The 22,677-nt window shown below is 48.5% G+C and overlaps 2 protein-coding genes across 7 annotated transcripts in view; one reads left to right on the top strand and one right to left on the bottom strand.

Moving 5' to 3' along the window:
• LOC120960962 (mucin-12) overlaps positions 1–3,652 on the top strand; it is a 108,241-nt gene extending 104,589 nt beyond the window's left edge. For 4 of the 6 annotated variants that reach the window (XM_049605520.1, XM_049605517.1, XM_049605513.1 and 1 more), the window contains 4 exons: positions 1,022–1,057; positions 1,263–1,557; positions 1,627–1,753; positions 1,845–3,652. In XM_049605520.1, coding sequence (XP_049461477.1) covers positions 1,022–1,057; positions 1,263–1,557; positions 1,627–1,753; positions 1,845–3,051 — 1,665 coding nt within the window. In that variant the 3' untranslated portion in view covers positions 3,052–3,652. The remainder of the gene's footprint in view (positions 1–1,021; positions 1,058–1,262; positions 1,558–1,626; positions 1,754–1,844) is intronic. The other 2 variants (XM_049605521.1, XM_049605523.1) reach the window with 2 other exon arrangements.
• A 7,793-nt stretch (positions 3,653–11,445) lies between these two features.
• LOC120954080 (40S ribosomal protein S15Aa) lies at positions 11,446–14,790 on the bottom strand. Its single transcript, XM_040374619.2, has 3 exons — positions 14,665–14,790; positions 13,702–14,027; positions 11,446–11,862 (listed from the first exon to the last, which is right to left on the bottom strand). Exons 2-3 carry the CDS (start codon positions 13,998–14,000, stop codon positions 11,769–11,771), a joined length of 393 nt encoding a protein of 130 aa, XP_040230553.1. The 5' UTR covers positions 14,001–14,027; positions 14,665–14,790; the 3' UTR covers positions 11,446–11,768.
• Positions 14,791–22,677: the final 7,887 nt, after the last annotated feature.

Here is a 22,677-nt window from a genome sequence, read left to right as displayed (position 1 = left end):
CCTTTGATTGGAGTTGGAATGTCTATCCGCATGCCTAAAGCCTTAGACACGATTGGGATAAGATAAATAAGATCTCTACGAACACAGACATTCGCAAGAATCCAATGTCGAAGACAGCAAACTTAGTTGAGCAGGAACACAAATTGCGCGGCTAATGGAATCCCTGAATTCTGAGGAACTTGCCCAAGGAAATTGCTCCCGGAATGAATATCGATTCTAGAACTGATTGCGATATTCTCCCATACTTGTGCTTGCCTGTTACTAGAATTGAGCTGCAACGGATTAAGTCCCAGAACGGATCCTAAGCCAGCCTTTGCACTGGAAACTATCCATGTGATTCCGTAATGGTCCTAGAACTATTCTAAAATGTATGCTTGTGCATAAATTGTAATTTTGGAACCAATGGAATTTGGAATCGGTCCTACAACTATTCTGAACCCTATTCCGGTCCATGAATTCTGAACCGGTCCTTGCACGATGTGGTCCTGTGCCAGTATCGTATCCTCACTTAGTTCTCCTGCTGGACCTATGTACTAGCTCCAATAGCGAATCCATGATGGTCCTGCTGCTATTCTTGAACCCTGAACCATACTTCAGAAAGTCTAAGAATGTTTTACCTTCTCTAGGCTAAGGGGGAAAAAGCGAATCTCTCCACAGTGTACCACAAGTCTGTCTCACCTGGCCAACTCCATTCCAACCCAGTTCGTACCCCGCCCCATTTTGTTACATTGTGTTTTATTTGTTTTTCTTTTTGTGTGCGACTACACACACCCCGCCCCCACCGCCAACCTTCTCATTTCACATTATTCGCTTTTACTCATTCGGCCATTTTTCTTTTCTTTTTTCTCGTTTCGTGTTGTTTGTTCATCCCAACAACCCACCATCATGATCACTGCTCATCACCATCATCATCATCATCATCATCATCACTGCTCTTCATCATCAACCTCAACATAAACCACAACACCCAACAACAACAACAACAACAACAACACTGTTATAAATCAAAAACAAAAACCAGCAGCAACAGACGCCACCGGTCGATCCGAACAAAAAGGTAAGAAGGGTCTCATCTCATCCCCCCCCCCCCCCCGCTCCCCCACACAAAATCATCCCCCTCCTCGACCATCCAACCAGGATGCAACAGATAACACAAGGAGACGGCCGTGCAAAGCGGGAAAGCACAAGGAGCCTACTTTTTTGTTACTAACAAAATGGTTTCTCTCTCTCTCTCTCTCCCTCTCGCTTACACGCGTGCACAGAAAACGGGCAAGTGGAACGCGATGCACGTGCGTATCGCGTGGGAAATCTACCATCACCAGGCGAAGCAGAACCCGGACAAGGCGGCCTCGATCAAGACGGCGTCGGAGATGCTGCGGCCCCCGTCCCACATGTACCCGCCGTCGGCGGCAGCAGCAGCCGCAGCGGCCGGCCTGGTCCGCCCGCACGATCTGCCCTCGTCCACCTTCCCACCAGCAGGCCTTCCCGGGCGCCCGGGTCCGTACGAGTCGACCCCGCTGCCGCCCAGCTTCATGAGCTCCCCGGCTAGTCATATAGGTAAGGTGCAGCCGCCTCCCTTTTAGCGGTGCCTCCTCTAACGCGCATTCTCGTGCTCTTGCTTTCCAGGTGTCTCACCGTTCGGCCGGTACGCCTCGCCGTACGGCGGCTCACCGTTCAGCGGCCTGTCGCCCTTCACCCGGGACCTCCCGATGGGTTCGCAGATGCCGGGCGCGCTGCACGACCCGTGGCGCAGGTAAGCTAGTAGTGAGCTTGCTTGGTAGCTCACCTTCCTGCCACCGCTGTACAATGACCCCGTCTCTCTCTCTCTCTCTCTCTCTTTCCAGTGCCCTACCGCGCAGCGTAAGCAGCTTTCCGCCCGGGCCGCAGCCGGCGGGCGGCGGCGCGTGGCCCCCGATCAAGCAGGACCCGGGCGGCCTGGCCGCGGAAACGGCCCGCCGGGAGGCGGAGGAGCGCGAGCGGCAGCGGGAGCGCGAAGAGCGGGAGCGAGAGCGCCAGCGCCGGGAGCGGGAGGAGCGCGAGAAGCAGCGGGAGCGCGAGCGCGAAGAAAAGCTGCGCAAGGAGCAGCAGGAGCGCGAGCGGGAGCGGGAGCGCGAGCGCGAGCGGGAGCGCAAGGAGAAGGAGCGGCGCGACATGGAGCGGCGCGAGATGGAGCGGGAGCGGATGCTGCACCAGCAGCAGCGCGAGTCGAAGGCGGCGGCGGCGGCAGCGGCCGCAGCGGCGGCAGCCGCCGCCGTCTCCTCCATCAACCGGGACCGGTCGCCGCTGCGCAACGGCACCGAGCTGGACATCCGGATCAAGGAGGAGCCGCGCAAGGAGGAGGAGCTGCTGCTGCGGAGCCACGCGGCGGCGGCGGCGGCGGCTGCTGCCGCGAGCGGCGACCCCCGCTACCACCCGTCGATGATGCCGCACCCGTACATGGCCGGGCGGCACCCGGCCGCCCACATGCTACCCGGGGGCCACCTGTCCCGCTCGATGCTGCCGCCGTCGATCGGGCTGCCGGGGCACTTCCCGCCGCACGGCTCGTGGGGCCCCGACCCGTTCCGGGACTACGCGCAGCTGCACCACCCGCTCCGCTACAACCCGCTGATGGACGCGTACCGGGCGGAGGAGGCGAAGGCGTCCCTGCTGTACGCCGCCCAGTCGGCGGTGCACTTCCGCGGCAAGGAGCCGAGCCCGGTACCGCCGCCCCAGCAGCAGCAGCAGCAGCAGGGACAGCAGGGACAGCAGGGACAGCAGCAGCAGCAGCAAGGGCCGCCGCCACACCACCGGCTGCCACCGGGTGCAGCACCACCGGGCAGTGGAGGTGGGCCGCCCGGTGTAGGGCCGCCGCCGCCCGGCTCGTCCGGCGGCACACCCGGCCCGATGAAGGTGGCGTCGCACAGTGGCGCCTCCACGCCCACCAACGGACCGCTCGTGGTGATGGGAGGCGGCGGCGGCGGTACACCCGGGCCGGGCGGGCGACCACCCTCGACCGGCGGGCCGAACACGCTCGATCTGCACAAAAAGGAGGACACCTGCCAGTCCCGATGATAGTCGGCGGCCGGCGGCTCGTTGGTGGTAGTCGGTGCGACAACAGGCAACAGCAGCCCCCATCCTTCGGCCGTGACGACTCCACTGATCGTGATCGTGGACGATGACTAGTATAGTGCAAGAGAGAGAGAGAGAGAGAGAGAAAGAAAGAGAGAGAGAGAGAGAGAGAGAGAGAGAGAGAGAGAGAGAGAGAGAGAGAGAGAGAGAGAGAGAGAGAGAGAGAGAGAGAGAGAGAGAGAGAGAGAGAGAGAGAGAGAGAGAGAGAGAGAGAGAGAGAGAGAGAGAGAGAGAGAGAGAGAGAGAGAGAGAGAGAGAGAGAGAGAGAGAGGGTTAGAGCATAAGAAGCGAGCGTGTTCTACGAGAACACGCGCGAAACACACACAAAAAAACGGCACGATGTGATCCTTTTGAGTAGAAGAAGAAAGAGAGAGAGAGAGAAAGCAAACACGTTGACGTGCATACGACGACGTCATCTGATCCAACTCCCCCCTCCCCCTTACACACACACACACACACACACAAACACAAACACAAACACAAACAGGTACGAAAATGTCACTTCAAAGCAGCAAAGGACGCGAGGGTTGTTAGAGGGAGCGCAAGCACAAAACCTTCTTTTTTCTCCTTCTTTTCTCCTGAAACGACCTACCAAAACACACACACACACAAACAAAGGTGCAGTTTTGCATTTAAAAAGCCAATTGAGAGAAAAGGATAGAGATAGAGAGAGAGAGAGAAAAGGAAAAGCGGGAATGTAGAAAAACTCAAATACTTCTCTATGCTTTAGTTTCGATATTGATAACAGCAATTATCCGCAGTACGCGATACTCGATGTACGCGAATTCGCAGTACGCGATTCCTCTAAATTTGACAGCTCCATGTGTTTTTTGCAAATATTTTAATTCTTTGAAATATTTTATCCTCTTTTTGAATTTCCTTAGTACTCTTAATGCATTTTGCATTAAATTTGTGCAAAAGATACCTGTTTTATAACAAAAAACTCTAATGCAAAACTCTGGGGCGATATAGTTCAACCTTTGAACCGGTAGTGTAAACTATTTTTCCATAGGAATCCGCTATACGCGAAAACTCGAGATACGCTATTGCGCTCGGTCCCGTACGATAGCGTATATCGGATAATGACTGTAGTTTGATCGTTGTTCAATCCCTGGGACCATACGCTTTAAACGTACTCACCCACCTGCACAGTAAACATAACAAAAAAAAACACTCACACAGACACACTCTCACGTACACGCACACACACACATACACAAAACAAACACGGATGGTAAGGTACCCTTGGCTGGAAAGCGCAACCCACGCCACCGGCTGGCCGTCAGAAGAGATTTATTGCATTTATTGATTCGCGTGGTGGTGTGCCAGAAGCAAGCAAGCAACACACACACACAAACTGCTACACCACACAAGCCCCGTTTTCCCTTTTTGGAGTTTCCAATTGGAATTACAAGTTTCCATCGTGTGCCCAATACCTGCAAGGCACTCCCTTCCCCACGACCCCCAATGCGCACAAACGAAAAGGTGATGTCGAACCGGTATGTGTGCGTGTGTGTGTGTGTGTGTGTTTGGCACAACAAATGGTGGTAGAAAAAGCGGACACCACAACAAGCAGGACTTGTACATTCGTCCCCCAGTTTCGCCACTCCATTTTTTTTTCGTCTTTTCGCGTCCCTATTTCTGTAAAGGGGGGGGGGGGGGGGGCGATATTCTAATTTGGATTGCTGCTTCCTTCCGCTTGGCCAGAGAACCAATCCACAAGCACATTCCAAAGTATGCCAAAAAAAACAAAACAAAACAAAACAAATGGATGAAAAGCGTCACCGCAGCAGCAAACCCTCCCAGAGGCGGCTCTCCGCTTTGCTCTCAACTGTAGGGAAAATAGTTTAATTTTTAAATGCCCTGTGCAAAACCGGCAACAGTGGGTTTCCTTCGTTGCGAAACATTCAAGCACGCATTTACGGGAGGACGGGTGAAATCGAGAGAACGGGCCGAGTGGATGTTTGGGTGTGCGAGCTTTTCATTTAAGTTTTAACTGTTTGCTTTCCGGTTTCGTCTTTTTTGTTCTGCAAGCCAAACGAAACGGTCCATTTTGTGTGCGTGTGTGTGTGTGTGTGTGTTTGTGCTTTAAATAAATACGAAAGACTGCTGCGCTAATATCGTAAGCGACGAACCTTTTTTTTCTTCAACTCTGACGCTGTGGCTCGGGGAGTGGTGTACTTACCCATCGTGAGGGGAGGGGGGATGAAGGGGGTAGGATTTTCGAAACTTACCGACGGACACATACACATACACCTACACACACGCACCTTTTTGTTTTAGTGCCACTTGCGTCCTACACATTATGAAGTGTCCGAGTAGACGACGAACCCCACTTTTCGTGCAGTGTAACACAAGTTGAAAAGGAAATCATACATACACACACACATGACAGGGTAGGTAGGGAGTACATAAGAGGAAGAAGAAGAAGAAGAAGAAGAAGAAGAAGAAGAAGAAGAAGAAGTAACATAATACTCCGCGCGGTAGCAAAAGATGTAGGGAAAGGAGGGGAGGACGACGACGACGACGTGGGAAACGGCAAGGTAGCTATTACACTATTAACAGTAACATTTAATGGCGGCAGGAGGAAAAGGGGAAGACTAAACGAAACGAGCCACTCGTGTGTGTGTGTGTGTGTGTGTGCGCTCGCCCATGAGTCCGCTGTACTAGCAAACGGTGTAGCTTAATTTAATTCTATTTCGTTTTTAATTACAATTAAATATTATTTATTCGATAGTCAGTTTTTCATTATTATTATTATTATTATTTTTAATTTCTGTATAAAATAAACGAAAAAAGGGAGGGTAAAGTGCGCCGCGACAGAAGAAAGTTAGAGAATAAAACAAAACAACAAACAACAAACAACAAATATTTTGCGTGTGTGAACGAAACACGGTGTGAGCGGTATGCGTGTGTGTGTGTGCTTGTACAGTGGAATGAGCGTGTGTGTGTGTGCGTGTGTATAGAGGAGGAAGAAAAACACAACAGGATCATCAAAAATACGTAATCGAACTTGGCGACCCCAAGAGCGCAAAAGGGCACAGAAGGGGGGGGGGGGGGGTGTTGTAGAATTGATCTGTTCTTGCTTTTGTTTTTGTTTTTGTTCTTGCAGCAAGCAAAAAAAAAGGTGGGGGAGGGGTTAGAAAAAGTTTCCCGCCAACAAGAGGCAGGGTAGGGGGAGGGGGGGGGGGTGCACGTGCAAAAGAAGCTCTTTAGAGAAGAATTGACTATTAAAATCTCTTCCACAGCGGTTTCCTTTTCGCTAGCGTGTGTTGTGAGAGAGAAAGAGAGAGAGAGAGAGAGAGAGAGAGAGAGAGAGAAAGAGAGAGCGGGTAGGGAAAATAGACAGAGAGAAAGAAAGAAAAAAAAGATATTTTGCTTAGTATTGAGCAGCAAGGGAGTATGTGTGTGTGTGTGTGTGTCTGTGTGTGTATGTGTGTGTGTGTGTGTGTGTGTGTGTGTGGGAAGCGCAAAGATCTTTCTGCATTGCGGGCAGAGCAATGAACCCAAAATCGAAAAGCAAATTAGGAGCAACAAGGTTAAAAACACAACAATAGAGAGAAGAAAAACAAAAAAGCTAAAGTAACGAGTAAGAAGAAGAAAAATATACAAAACAATACAGAAAAGCACACAATCTTACAACAACAACAACAACAACAACAACAACAACAGCAACAGAAAGGAAGCAAATAATGATCAAAACACAACAACAAACACATAGACACAAATAGGAGAAAGGAAAACAAAAACAAAATATGTAGAAGAGAACAGCTAACACACGAAAAAACAAAAACAAGAACACAAAAAAAAAACAATTCAACACACACACACACACACACACACAAACAGACAAGAACGAAACAGAACAGTTTTACATAAAAATAAAGTAATGAAGAGAAGAAAAAACATTATAATCAAAACTTTTGTTTGTTTTTTGTTTTATTTGTATATTTTTTTTATTTTGCTTTGTTCCATTTGTCTTCTTTGGATTATTATTATTATTATTATTATTATTATTATTATTATTATTATTGTTTTCTATTTTTCTTTCTTTTAGCCTCAACCCTCTTTTTTTTTGAAAAAAAGGAGACGCACGGTTACTGACTGATGCAACATATTCTTTTTTTTGCGCCCCACGCCTACACCCAAGTGGCGCCAATGCCCAAGGAAGGACACACTGGAAGCTGAACAAGGATCTGGAATAGCAAAAGAAGGGGCACACACACACACACACACACACACACACACTACCACATCTCCATATCTCTACCATCCGAGGGTGTATGTATGTGTGTGTGTGAGTGAGTGTGGGAGGACAAATTGGATCACGGATGCGTTTGTACGTGTGTGCGCACGTGTGCGCGCGCGTGTGTGTGTCTGAGGGAAGGTTTTGTAAAGGGGAAATTAAATCAAAAGTAAAGGACGAAAGAGAAAAAAAAAAGCGCAGCCATTTACACAAAAGTGATTGGAAGTTTTCTTCGGCGGCATTGGAAAGCCGGTCGAGCACGAGGATGGACGCCTTTTTTTTTTAAATTAAATAAAATTAAGGCTCTTTGCAGCAGCCAAAACAAAACGAAGAATCAGACGAGGGAGAGAGAGAAAGAGCGAGGAGAAAAAAAGAGAAGTAAATCAAGCAGTGGGTGTAGCAACAAACTCCCCCTCCCCCCCTTCCCCTCGGTCTCGGACTGAAACACACACACCCAAGCGGCACAAAGGTGCAAACAGTAAGGCACGTGAAAGCTGTACTATTTAGGGGAGAACTTCAAACAAAACCAAACCCAAAGAAGTAAAACGAGCAAAACACAAAAACGGCAAAAGGGCGAAAGAGGCCGAAGATTACAAAAAAAAAAAACTAAAGCGCAGCAAAACATACCAATAGTAGCATGTACGGGGTAACACTTTACAGTAGCCGTACGGACCGAGCCGGACGATGCATGAGGCATGCATGAGAGAGAGAGAGAGAGAAAAAAGGTCATTAATGTTAAGTAAGATTTACTTCAAAATACTAACGGCGCGCGAGTTAGCGGACAGAAAGAAAGCGCAAATCGGTGTGCAAATGTAAAAAAAAAAACAAAGAAACAAGAGAACACAAACAAAAAAGGTAAAACTAATATGCAAATAAATATAAAATAACACACACATATAGAGCAGACCAAACAAAGGCGGACGGTGGTGGTGTGTTACTAGTAGTGGAGAGAGAGAGGGAGAGAGAGAAAGAGAGAGAGAGAGAGAGAGAGAGAGAAAATATAAAGAAAAAAAAACACCTTCAAGGAGGAAAAGGAGAGAGAACCCAATGAAACTCTCCCATCGTTCGCTCTAGAGAGCAGAGGTGGGAAAAAAATGTAAACGAAACACGTTAAAACAAGAAAAAAGGATTTATTTAACTCCTTTTTTCCCTGATCCAAAAAAGTGCATCTAGCACGGAAGCTGCTGCTGGGGAAGGGAGAAGAGAGGAGGGACATTAACAAACAAAAACAGAGATTCAAAAAAAAAAAAACACATAAAACTGGTGTGCTTTCGTTCTACAAAGCGTTCATCAAAAAGTGCCCCCATTAACGGTGGCACCGGTTTTTGGACGATTGGCAGTAGAAACCATCCCTCCCCCCCCCCCCCTCACACACACACACACACAACGCATTGTATTTGTATAAAGAAGAGAAACGGAGGGATAGGGGGGGAGAGAGAGAGAGAGAGAAACAACTAGGACGGTGCTGTAACACACATTGAAGAGACACGGGGTGAGAGGAAACCCGAGAAGATAAAAATTATAAATAAGAAAAATAAAAATGATAGTGAGCAACACACACCCACACACACACACCCCCCCTTCCACACGGACACTAATAAACGACCCCACACTCACGATATATACAAACACGTAGCGATTCGCGAGACGAACAGACGGCAGCAAAAAGAGGCGTTATTTAGAGTGATAGAACCATAGAGAGCGTTGTGTGTGTGTGTGGGAAATTAAAGAAAAAATGTGCAAAATAATGCACTTTTTTTGGGGGATAAGGAGGGGGAGGGCGTGTGTAGTAGTAGTAACAGTGGGTGGGGCAGGAGCGATCAAGTGAAGCAAAATAGGACCGTGTATTAAAATTGTAGAAGAAAATATTTAACAAACACGCACACCCAACATAAAAGGCACGGCTGCACCCGTGCACACGCCAGCGGGCGTGTGTGTGTGTCTGTGTGTATGTCTATGTTAAGGGTGTGGGTGGTCGCTTTAAGCTGGAAGAACAAAAAAAAATGGAAGCGGTTAGAGCAGTGCAGCAGTAATCAACACTGGACAGGATTAAGTCCAGAAGAAGGAGGACGAAAGAAAAAAAGCGGATATACTTTATACGGTCCAACAGAATAGTGCACACGTGTGGGTGGGTGCGTGTGTGTGGATTAGAGATAAACTATACGCACACACACACACACACACACGCGCACCAACACGTTCCTTCGGAGTTGCGCGGGAGGTGCTACCGAAGGACATGCGTGTCGGTCGTAAAGGGTCAGTGGACCAGAGGAGGCGTGCATGCATGCAGGAAGAAAGCAAAATGGGGAAAATACAGTGGTGACTTAAAAAGCGCGGTAATGGAAGTAGGGGTAAAGGGAAGGGAGGAAAAAAACCAGAAGAAAATAAAATATTTGAAGAATTATCAAAAATGGATTTTTTTTTTTTGGTTATCTACTATGCAAGGGGTTCGTCGCTTGCTGCTATTTCAAATTGCAGTGCATTGTTTCTTTTTGTTGTTTTCTCTGTTTAGCGGACAGCTAGTAGGTGGCTTCCACCAGTAGGATAGTGCCAAGCTACTGCCACCTAGCATAGAGGCAACACAAAAGGCTATCTGTCGGCTGAAAAATAACAAGGCACCCCCGGGGAACCGACGGTATCGCAGCCGAACTGGTGCAAGAATAAAGGTGCACGACTAGAAAACGAGATTCATCAAATTGTTACAGAGGTGTGAGATAGCGAATCGATGCCTTTTAAGTGGAATCTCGGCATCATCTACCCCATATACAAGAAGAGAGAGAGAGGTTGGACTGCTACGACAACTGAAACTATCAAAGATCTTGCAGAAGATGGCAGAATACAGACACGACACCTACCATCTGTTCATTGACTTCAAAGCCGCATATGTTAGCATAGCCAGGGTAAAACTATACGACGCTATACGAGCTCTTTTGGAATCCCGACCACCTTGATAAAGGCTAGTTAGCATGACTATGACCAACTTCACTTGCCAGGTGAAGTTGGATGGAATACTCTCAGGGCCTTTTTCTAGAGAGGGCCATCCGGGACTCGAGGTTGGAGACTTCGGGACCAGGAGATGGTCAAGCCAACCCAGATCCTGGCATACGCTGATGATATAGACGTCATTGATCTACAGAGCTCTCCTATGCATAGAACCTCGGATTGCGGATAAACGAGGCAAAGACCAAACTGATGGTGGCAATATCAGCGGCTCTACCAATGAATAATCATATCTTACGTAGGCCGTGACGCACAGAACATGTGAACGCACTTTTGAAGTCGTCTGAGAATTCACCGGCCCGAGGGCCTGAGGTCAGCAACGACACTAGCATGGAGAGCTGCCAACCGGTCATTCTACAGCATGAGAAATCAGTTCACCTCAAAGAATCTGTCGCAACGGACGAAGCTGGGACTATACAGCACCTATATAGTACCGGTACTCACATACGCCTCTGAGTCAGGGACACTGTCCAAATCTGATGCTCAGAAGGATCCTTGGTCCCGTATGTGTGTGGAAGGACAATGGAGGTGCCGTCATAACGACAAGCTATACGAGATGTACGGCGACCTCACTGTCGTGCAGCGTATCAAGCTCAACAAGCTCCTGGGTGGGCTGGCCATGTTGTACGCATGAAAACGGACGACCCAGCCCAAGTATTTTTAGGCCGTCCACAAGAGTGTTGGGAAAAATGAAGTTTTCTGGAAACGATTCCGGAATCGGATTCCCGGACGGATTTCGCTTCTGAAACTTCTTATTGCAATTCATTAACTGATTCTCATTCCGGAGCTACTTAGAATTCTGGAGTCAATTCTGATTCCGTTACCGGAGCAAATTGTAATTCTCAGGTCGATTCCGATGTCTGAGCTGATTCCGATTCTTCAAAACAACGGCCTATAACACTGAAAGACTTATGCTTCTAGCGGGCGCAAGAGTGCACGAACGGATTGTGTTATGCTTAAATACTGCTTTCTGGTTTGTGATATTCACGCTTTCTACGTACTCAAAGACGTGTGACCCGCCGGGATCGGATCGGATCGTATCGGAGAACCCTGAATATACGCCCTGGAACTACAAAACGCAACGCAAGTCATTGTGGTAGGTACATGCGCTTTTCTCTATATTTGCCAGCTTTTGTGTTAACAAACGCTCCACCTTTCTCACCGCTGTTGACGCGCAACGTCAGTAGTCACAGCGCGCCGTTCAGCCACTTTTGCACTTCTTAAAATAAGTTCCTCGACACCCGGAGTGTAAAGTGGAAGCCAGCGGGTTTTAGGCACGCGCAACGCAAGCTCTCTCCACCCACCGCACAGTTTCTCATGTCTCTGTCTCTGTTGTGTGTGTGTGTATGTGTTCTTTTTTTTGCATATGAAGCGCTGTTTCTGGGTAAGGGGGAGTTGCTGTTGCTGGTCTACTCTAGAAGAAGTAGCCCAGAATCTTTCCTCCCAGATGCTTCCTCCTGGCCTCCTCGTGATCCATGATGCCACCGCTGGTAGTCAGGACGACGTAGCTGTTCGTGGGGAGAAGGGAAGAAGAGAGAGATCGATAATGATTAAGACAATGTATTTAATGTTCTTCTTTTATTTTATTTTTTTCAAATGTGTCAAACTGAGTGTATCCAATCCGCTGAAACCAAACAGCACAGTTGGTGAGGTGTTGAATGGTGATTAAAGGTGGATTTATTGCACTGCTATTGCCTCCAATGCTTGACACCATCACTGCACCACTGGGTACGCGTGCAGCGACATTTAAGGGTTGGAATGAAGGCGTACATAATGTTACTCCCGGCCAATGATACATCGAATAACAACAACTAGTGCTGCAAAATGTCACTGTCAATGTCGTAAAAACAAATCTGACTGAATCAAAATTCATGTCAGCGTCACGTACTCAATTGTGATGATCATGATACTCAAAACGGTTGGTGTGATAAATGCATGCTTCGTGGCATGTTTGCGACCAACGCTTGGCGACATTTTCTGTCTGGTGATCATGCCATGACTTTTTTTTACTGTGATCAGTTCTGCACTGACAAGTCATGACAAATTCCGGCTGAAACAAAATTATGTCAGCGTCACGAGCTCTACTGAGATGATCAGACATGAGACTCGAACAGTTCGTACAACCATCATATGCTTGGTGACAATTTTTGTAACACTCCACTTTTGGCCAGTCACTTGGTCGCGACATTTTCTGTCGGGCCACACAATGAGAGTCCCAAACACCGATCGAAAATGTCATGATCAAATGGGTGACCAAGAGCCGGGTGCTATAAAAAATCTCACCAAACATGTGATTGTTCCACATTGGTGTCTAAAACAGTGGCATTTGCACAAACTGTATGTTATATATTCTACCGTATTGCAGTTGATTATTTGTTATGTTATTTTTGGATTCCTTCCACATCAGTTGGAAAATGTATGAAAACAAAATGTATGGCTTTTCATGTGTTTCTACTGCCTTCGCAAGTATGCAAACGCAAATCTTTTCAAATTGCTTTGCTATTTGAAAATTAATCCAAACGTCTCGCATTTATTCATAAATTTACAACTAAAGAAATTAATCCCCATTAACGTGTAAATTTCTATTAAATATCGGAGACTCTTATTTCCCACGAAAAAGTGTTATCTTCTGTAAGCAATCTACTTCAGACTCTAACAACTACTATGTTAAATGAGCATCATTGAAAGTGCGATCAGTTTTCTTTAATGAAGAATAAATATATTAAAAAAAAAACAATGTAACGACAACAAAATAGTCGAAATTAACTGATTAAAAATAGATTTTGAGGTGAAACCTTGTGATAAGTCAACCTAAGCTTCGTGATAAACGTCTTGCCTTATTAACAACCTTAAACCTTAAACAACAAGATATAAAAAATAACCAAAAATGAGAGCACAACAACTTGTTGATTATCACCCTAACATTAGATGAAATGCAAATGTAGGGCTCTTTCGAATAAAAAAGGGTCACCCGAAGCCGGCAATGAGAGGCAATGACAATGGAAATGAGTGTTGAGAGCCTAACATGAAAAGGCCCCCGGGAAAGCGATTTCTAAATTCATATTTCGTTTGAAATGTCCGTTGGTCTTTTGAGATTCTGGTCGTTATTTTTGGATTTAGAGACGCTTAGGAAACGCCTTTGATGTCTGTACCGAAAAAAAAACTGTTTCCATTCCGTTGAATCGTGCTGGCGCAGTGTTTCGCCGGTACGGGATTAACGGTGGAGAGTTTGCTCTCGCCCCCTAGCTTATACCACCGCCGGCCTATTGGAGCAAAACCGGCGGCATAAGTATGATTGAAGAGGGCTAAAATCGATCTACTTGCTGTGTGAAGAAACAGAAACCTACCCAAACTGACGGGAGGGCAGCAGGTTGTTGGTCCACCGCTCGATATCGTTGAGGGCGACGTCGAACCGGGGCGAGATGATGCCGGCCTTGTTGAGGCGACCGGTCAGATTGACCACCACCTTGCCGCTGCGATGATCGTCCACGATCTCGAACTCGCCGATGTAGCCGTGCTTCATCATGACGGTCAGGAACTTGATCACGACCTTCGAGTTCGGCCGGATGAGGACCTGGCGCTTGCCGCGCTTCTCCGCGTTGTTGATGCACTTGAGGGCATCGGCCAGCACGCTGATACGGACCATGGTTGGAACTCGAACTTTGGCAGCTCACTGGAAAGAGAGACGGAAGCGGACAGGTACAACATTAGTGATGTAGTGTGCGTGTGTGTGGTGTGGGAAGAAGGTCCGTTCGGGTGTTCCGAGGGGGTGGGTGCGGGCGACAAAACAGGTGCGTGTGCGTGTCGCGTGTGCTGCTGCTTGGACCCGGGCGTTGATCGATGCTCTTTAGGGGCGGGCAGGGGGAACGGTCTTTTTTGATAGGGGCAACACACATTTCTCAACACATGTCCCAGCTTCCAACTGTAAACATGCAAGCTGTACACACACACACACACACTGTAGCCTCAGTATGTCGCATGGCGTGAGCTATCGTCCGTCGCACGACCTTAATGTGGCCTGTTAATTGATTGTTGTTGTCGTGTTCTGGCCAAAATTCCGTGTGGTCACCGAAGATCCCATTTCCGTCCGGTTCACACACTCCAAGGAAGCACCCGGCATCCGAACCACGCACGCACACGCTCACACACACACACACACACACCCTGCGAATTCGGGTGGAAATTTCGCTAATTCTCCACAAAATCCACCACACCGCACTGTTCTAACAGAAGGGACCTCAACGGAAGCGGCCTAGCGGTCGAACGCCACGGCCGTAGCCCCTTAAACCAACGACAAAACCGCTATTTACCTCACTGAACAACCGCGAACACGACGTGCGTCGACGACGATTTCTCGTAAAAGAACAGGAAACGGTTGCCACGCGAGGCGGCTGGGCCCGATGACAGCGGCTGTCACGGCCCCGGCCCGACCGCTGTTGACGTGACAGCGGGAACTGTCATCGGCGCTGTCACTCTGAGCCGCGCTTGACAGCCGAAAGCGGAAACAGCTCCAGTCGGAACAGACCACGAGCATTGCAATAGATGGCGCGCTGGTTGTGATTGATTTTTTTAAATTTATTTTTTTAATTCGTACAAAAGTGAGCACATTTTGTAAGAAATAAAATTTCAAAAATTTATGCTTTAATTTTCACACGACCAAAGCCCAACCCGCAAAATCCGGCAATGCTATAAAATTTTCGACGTCGTGCATAAGTCGTGTGAACGTCCACCCGTCGTCGGGGCTACGTCGCTTCCCCCTGTGCAAAGCGACGGAAGAAATCATTCCCTTTCGCGCATTTTCTCATGCTTTCTTTTTCCCTCCTACGGCAAATTTGTCGAGCAGCGTTTCGAGCTACCCGTCCCTGGCACCGCCTCATACCCCTCGCCTGAGCGCGCTGTCGAAGGTTTGGATGTGTTGGTGCGTCAGACGGCCAATCGCTGTCAGTCGTCGTCCGTGCTTTTTCCCTCCATAGCGCTATCTCTTTCACGCGTGTTGTCAATGGTCGCGAGCTGTTGTGGCGCTTAAAAAACCGTTAACAAACATTGCGGCGCTGCATTTGATTTTTCACAAATCAAACCAAAAAAGCGCAATGAGTTCAATCGCTGCAATGTACAAATGACTAAGGAATCGCTAGTTCACGTTGGAGGGTTTGCTGTGCAACGCGCAGAACCCTAATTCCAAGTAGCGCACGCAAGACAGGTGGCCATGGCCGTGCATAGGAAAGCTTAAACCTAATTGCATAAAGCATAACTTTATGTGACACTATGCTTTTCCTTTCGTATGTCGTAGATTACATAGATAGGCTGAGCCGTCTGCGCAAGGGTGTGAGGGTGCGTGTGTGTGCAACACTGTCGCCAAATGTGTATTCTTCCGGAATGTTATGATCCATCGGTCAAAGAAAGGAAGGTGTTCATGACGGTGTTTTTTTTTATTGTGGAGCTGCATCCTTCCCCCTGCCTGCAGCGTATGCATCGGGCAGGATACAGTGTGGCAGTATGCAAGTTGCCCGCTGGATAGGAGCGGGCCCGCGGCACCGCCATCATTCCGCACATCTTAAAAGCATGCCCGTCGTGGGTTCTAACCGCGTATGAACCGTCGGCCGTAGCAAGGGGTGACTATCCGGCTACGTGGTACTCAAGTCGTGAAAAGGCCGGCATGATCGCGTAGACCATTATGCCAATAATAATAATAATAATAATAATAATAATAATAATAATAAGAGGAAGAACTTAGCATAGCAGTCCACCCTCGGGGAAGGTTTTTGTTTTGACTTTGGTGCTGCCGGGTCTACGGCTGTGACGCGACAAATGCACGGAATGCACTCGACCAAAACATGAACCTACCGATCCGAACCCATTCCAAGGCAGTGCCGGTCGCACGGCGTCATGATACCGACTCAAAACCAACAAGCCACCAGATTCTGGACGGACAGGTGCAGTATCATACGCGCACCGTAATAAACCAAACCAGAATTCTCTTTTGTATGAATTCAATTCAAGTTTTGTTTCCATTTGCGTCCGCTAGCGGAATTGGAAAGAAATGTGCAACATATCACATGCACGTTTGCCTCGCTCGTTTGTCTTTTTAATACCCCCAACAGCAGAACCGGTCGCAAAGATGGTGGTGCCAATTAAATGGTTGTATTGTGTCGTAGGTAGCGGTAATCGATCGGGCGGCGTGCAGTGCGTTTTCTAAGAATGCATGGAGTGTGTAGACGCAGCCGGTGACAATGCACGCATTAGAATGAAACAGTTTTGGGGTTCCCGCACGCACACACACACACACACACACGCACGCACGAACGCATACACGCATGCACGAATGCACGAATGCACGTACGCGCGCACGCGAGCACGCACCCACGAAAGCGCGCAGGCGAGCAAACACCCCCCATCAACCCCCACCTCCCCTTCCGCATGATCGATTACGGCTACCTTATCGGAAGAAAGGCTGGTTCCTCACTCAAAGCACCGGGAGGGGAGGGGGATCGCCGCATGATAGAGTGGACGATCACTTTCCCCGCGCTGTGTGTGTGTGTCGTGGCCAGAAAACTCGAGACAAATTCCGGCACATTGAAAAAAAAAATTTATTGCCACTATACACCGTGCTACATGATGCTTAGAAGGTCGTTGAAGCATCAAACATGTTCAAATTAAAAAAAATATTAGATTAGTGTTAGACGTTCTCGTACGCTTGTTTTAAATAGGCTTCTTCACCCTCAATTGGCAGGGGCATCGTATGGTCTCATCAGCAGCGGCACGAAATAAAATAAACCATCAATACACCGATAACACTTTAAATCCCAAAATGAACCAGCTTCCCCCGTATCGTCAAGGTCACACACAATAAATAAATGCTAACACTCACCAATAACAATACACAACCGCAATGTACATATATACCAACGCATACACACAATCAGCTGACGGCGAAAGGCACGGGCTGAAGCGCAAGTAAGGCAAGGCAGGGAGGGGAAAGGGAGTGAGAGGAAGAGGAGGAAGGAATGGGCCTCAATATTTTTTTAATTTTTCGGCCGTTTTTTTTTGCTCCGCCGTCTGAAATAGTTCATCCATTCCTTCAGCAGATGGCGCTCGTTCCGCACCTAAAAACTGCAAGAAATACGCCGGCTATCGTAGTTTCGGCTGAAGTCCAGCGCTGTTTTTTGCGTATTTTTTGACGCAAAACGACGCAAAAAACTACCCCCTGTGCAAAGCGACGGAAGAAATCATTCCCTTTCGCGCATTTTCTCATGCTTTCTTTTTCCCTCCTACGGCAAATTTGTCGAGCAGCGTTTCGAGCTACCCGTCCCTGGCACCGCCTCATACCCCTCGCCTGAGCGCGCTGTCGAAGGTTTGGATGTGTTGGTGCGTCAGACGGCCAATCGCTGTCAGTCGTCGTCCGTGCTTTTTCCCTCCATAGCGCTATCTCTTTCACGCGTGTTGTCAATGGTCGCGAGCTGTTGTGGCGCTTAAAAAACCGTTAACAAACATTGCGGCGCTGCATTTGATTTTTCACAAATCAAACCAAAAAAGCGCAATGAGTTCAATCGCTGCAATGTACAAATGACTAAGGAATCGCTAGTTCACGTTGGAGGGTTTGCTGTGCAACGCGCAGAACCCTAATTCCAAGTAGCGCACGCAAGACAGGTGGCCATGGCCGTGCATAGGAAAGCTTAAACCTAATTGCATAAAGCATAACTTTATGTGACACTATGCTTTTCCTTTCGTATGTCGTAGATTACATAGATAGGCTGAGCCGTCTGCGCAAGGGTGTGAGGGTGCGTGTGTGTGCAACACTGTCGCCAAATGTGTATTCTTCCGGAATGTTATGATCCATCGGTCAAAGAAAGGAAGGTGTTCATGACGGTGTTTTTTTTTATTGTGGAGCTGCATCCTTCCCCCTGCCTGCAGCGTATGCATCGGGCAGGATACAGTGTGGCAGTATGCAAGTTGCCCGCTGGATAGGAGCGGGCCCGCGGCACCGCCATCATTCCGCACATCTTAAAAGCATGCCCGTCGTGGGTTCTAACCGCGTATGAACCGTCGGCCGTAGCAAGGGGTGACTATCCGGCTACGTGGTACTCAAGTCGTGAAAAGGCCGGCATGATCGCGTAGACCATTATGCCAATAATAATAATAATAATAATAATAATAATAATAATAATAAGAGGAAGAACTTAGCATAGCAGTCCACCCTCGGGGAAGGTTTTTGTTTTGACTTTGGTGCTGCCGGGTCTACGGCTGTGACGCGACAAATGCACGGAATGCACTCGACCAAAACATGAACCTACCGATCCGAACCCATTCCAAGGCAGTGCCGGTCGCACGGCGTCATGATACCGACTCAAAACCAACAAGCCACCAGATTCTGGACGGACAGGTGCAGTATCATACGCGCACCGTAATAAACCAAACCAGAATTCTCTTTTGTATGAATTCAATTCAAGTTTTGTTTCCATTTGCGTCCGCTAGCGGAATTGGAAAGAAATGTGCAACATATCACATGCACGTTTGCCTCGCTCGTTTGTCTTTTTAATACCCCCAACAGCAGAACCGGTCGCAAAGATGGTGGTGCCAATTAAATGGTTGTATTGTGTCGTAGGTAGCGGTAATCGATCGGGCGGCGTGCAGTGCGTTTTCTAAGAATGCATGGAGTGTGTAGACGCAGCCGGTGACAATGCACGCATTAGAATGAAACAGTTTTGGGGTTCCCGCACGCACACACACACACACACACACGCACGCACGAACGCATACACGCATGCACGAATGCACGAATGCACGTACGCGCGCACGCGAGCACGCACCCACGAAAGCGCGCAGGCGAGCAAACACCCCCCATCAACCCCCACCTCCCCTTCCGCATGATCGATTACGGCTACCTTATCGGAAGAAAGGCTGGTTCCTCACTCAAAGCACCGGGAGGGGAGGGGGATCGCCGCATGATAGAGTGGACGATCACTTTCCCCGCGCTGTGTGTGTGTGTCGTGGCCAGAAAACTCGAGACAAATTCCGGCACATTGAAAAAAAAAATTTATTGCCACTATACACCGTGCTACATGATGCTTAGAAGGTCGTTGAAGCATCAAACATGTTCAAATTAAAAAAAATATTAGATTAGTGTTAGACGTTCTCGTACGCTTGTTTTAAATAGGCTTCTTCACCCTCAATTGGCAGGGGCATCGTATGGTCTCATCAGCAGCGGCACGAAATAAAATAAACCATCAATACACCGATAACACTTTAAATCCCAAAATGAACCAGCTTCCCCCGTATCGTCAAGGTCACACACAATAAATAAATGCTAACACTCACCAATAACAATACACAACCGCAATGTACATATATACCAACGCATACACACAATCAGCTGACGGCGAAAGGCACGGGCTGAAGCGCAAGTAAGGCAAGGCAGGGAGGGGAAAGGGAGTGAGAGGAAGAGGAGGAAGGAATGGGCCTCAATATTTTTTTAATTTTTCGGCCGTTTTTTTTTGCTCCGCCGTCTGAAATAGTTCATCCATTCCTTCAGCAGATGGCGCTCGTTCCGCACCTAAAAACTGCAAGAAATACGCCGGCTATCGTAGTTTCGGCTGAAGTCCAGCGCTGTTTTTTGCGTATTTTTTGACGCAAAACGACGCAAAAAACTACGCAGAAAACTGCTCGAATCTGCGCAGCGGGTATTTGTATGGGGCGAACACACACACACAAATTATGGTGGCTGATTATGGATGGGAAGATTATGGTTCTGACTTCTGTTTCGCTCACGCTCACAAACGATGGTGTCCCGTCGCATTCTCACCATGTTATAGGCGCAAAGCTGTGGTTGTTGCTGCTCTTTCTCGCACGTGAGGGAGTTTTCTTTCTCCTTGTTATTCCCATGTGTGGCATCGGCTGGGAACGATCGTCATCCTCCTGATCCGTTAGTTAGTTAAATGTAAATTGTTAGAAGCAATGGCTCTGGCACACCCAATGCTGCACAAATTCGTGCACGTTTATGTGCCACACTGTACGGACAACGTTTTGTGACTAGCACAACAACACAATTTAGCAACACAGCCCTGGCTTTAGTCCTGAATTAAAAAGAACCTAAAGCACAGGTATGATGTTGTGTGTAGATTTGGTACATTTTACACGGACGGGCAACAATAAAATGCCGCATATTGTATACCCTTTAAACTAAGCGGCAGAATGCGATTTAAACGTCATTCTGCTGCTCTATTTGGCATGCACACAGACTCATTGAACGCATGATGTGATTATACCGTTTCCTACGAGGCTATACGCGTTCGATTCTCATCCGGACCATTCCTCAGGTATGAAGAACTGACTATCCGATAACGTGGTTTTAGTAAGGTAAAGAAGAAGCTGTTACAGCCCGGTCCACAGTATTGGTCGTTACTTCAAAGAAGAAGAAACTTTGTACGGGAGGATGTGGCTTGAATTGCTGCGCTAAGCCTCGGCTCGTAAGGGATGCAAGATCACCTGTACAACAAAGAGATCAGGAAGATGGCAGGGAGCTGTGGGGTCTTATCGGCCACGGACTGCAATCGATCACGTGGCTCCACGGAGCGCTGGTATGTGGTCAGCAAGTGCAGTATGTAGTTCGCCAGCCACCATCCCGTCCCGTGGGAGCAACGAGTTCGAGTCGGCTCAAATGATCCGGATCGTTTACGGATGGTTCCCACCCGGTAGGTCGACCCCCACCCAGTGGCGGATTAACAGGTGTACAGGCCCTAAGCGGTCACACGAATGTGTCGAGCGAGTCGATTTTACTTTTGAGCGGGGGCCCCACACGGCCGCTTTATTTGCGTACTGGCAGTGGCGAATCTTACGGTAGGCGGACTACGCGGTCGCCTGGGGCTCCGCCGGTTTAGGGGCTCCGTAGTTCGCTAGTCTATAGTATGCCTATGGACAGAGTACTAGCGACAAGGGCACCCGGAAGGATGGACGTTGGGGCCCCGAGGCTGGCTAATCATTTGCACAACTCCCTTCCCCCCCCCCCAGCAATTTTTTTCAGGTTTACTGTTAAATATCCCTACAGCAAGCAGTGCCGGAAACCACCCCCCCCCCCCCCCCCCCCCCCTAGAACACCATTTACAGGGGGCCTCAACTCGTCTAATCGCCTAGAGCCCCCAATACCCTTTATCAGCCACTGCGTACTGGTTAATCCGCCCTGCCCGTACCTTGTATACTAAACTATGCTAGCCTTATTAAACAGCAACACGAATCAAAAAGGAAAGAAAAGGGAAGGGAGTATGGAAATGGTGGGCAAACAAGAGCGGAAGGAGGGGCGGGAAGGAGCGGTTCGACTATCACCGAAGAGGTGAGATGAGAAGAAGAATGCGTGGATTGCGTGCAGCAGCGCACATTGTTCCGGAGCGACGATGGGTTCTAAACAATGGGGGACGAGAGCAAAGCGAGCTAGAGGGGGGACGGAAAGGACATACAGGAAGGGAGCAACATGCATTTTTTGTAAGTAAATGTTTTTCCTTCCAGCCACACTTTGAAAAGAAATTTCTGTCAAAAATTAAATCAAAAGTATTGTCTACATCAATCTTATGAGCGGAGGATCGTAGAAGGTTTATTTATCTTTTTCTTATTTTACACAACAACCAATGTTTTTTTACCTGCCTCAACCACTCTTGAGAGCGGATCTCCTGTTTTTCTTCATCTTGGCGTAACGCCCTGCGCGATCATGCCGGCAGCCGGATAGTCAGCCCATACGAGGATTGAACCGAAGACGAGTATGTTGTTAAGTTGTACGAGTTGACGTTACTAATTGATTTACCCATAGCGGGATAGCCAGTCCTGAGCTACTAGCACCATACGGGGCTTGAACCTAGGACTGGTATGTTGTGGTATTGTGTTCGGGTATCACGACAACGAGGGACCGCCGAAACCAACCAAGCAATCCATAGAATGCGGGGACGCGTGGAGCACCTTGGCGCGTGAAAGGTCCGGCTGCATTGCCGGCATTTGAGGCTCCCGGGGGCCGGTCGCCACAGCCAATCCCCGAGTGCAGCCGCAGCGCTATCGACAATGCATGCAGCATAAACGTCACTTACGCATGTTGCGTCAATGGCGAGTTCAGCGACGGGCTAGAACACAACTCTCTATGCCACCCGCCAGGCAGCGACATGGCCGCGCCGCACCATCCGCAACGATGATGCGTCTCCAAAAAAGGCGAGAGAAGGAGCAAGCCAGGCAACGCGAGCGAGCGATGCGTGCGCCAGCCATGTCGAGGCGGGGTCTTCCTTGCTTACAGCATCGAGCGAGAGGCGGGGGAGACGTTCCTTTCTCTCTTCCGAAGAGTAGACGGTAAT

Source organism: Anopheles coluzzii, chromosome X (genome assembly GCF_943734685.1).
Source record: "Anopheles coluzzii chromosome X, AcolN3, whole genome shotgun sequence".
NCBI classification, from domain to species: domain Eukaryota; kingdom Metazoa; phylum Arthropoda; class Insecta; order Diptera; family Culicidae; genus Anopheles; species Anopheles coluzzii.
This window is presented reverse-complemented; position numbering and strand designations above follow the sequence as displayed.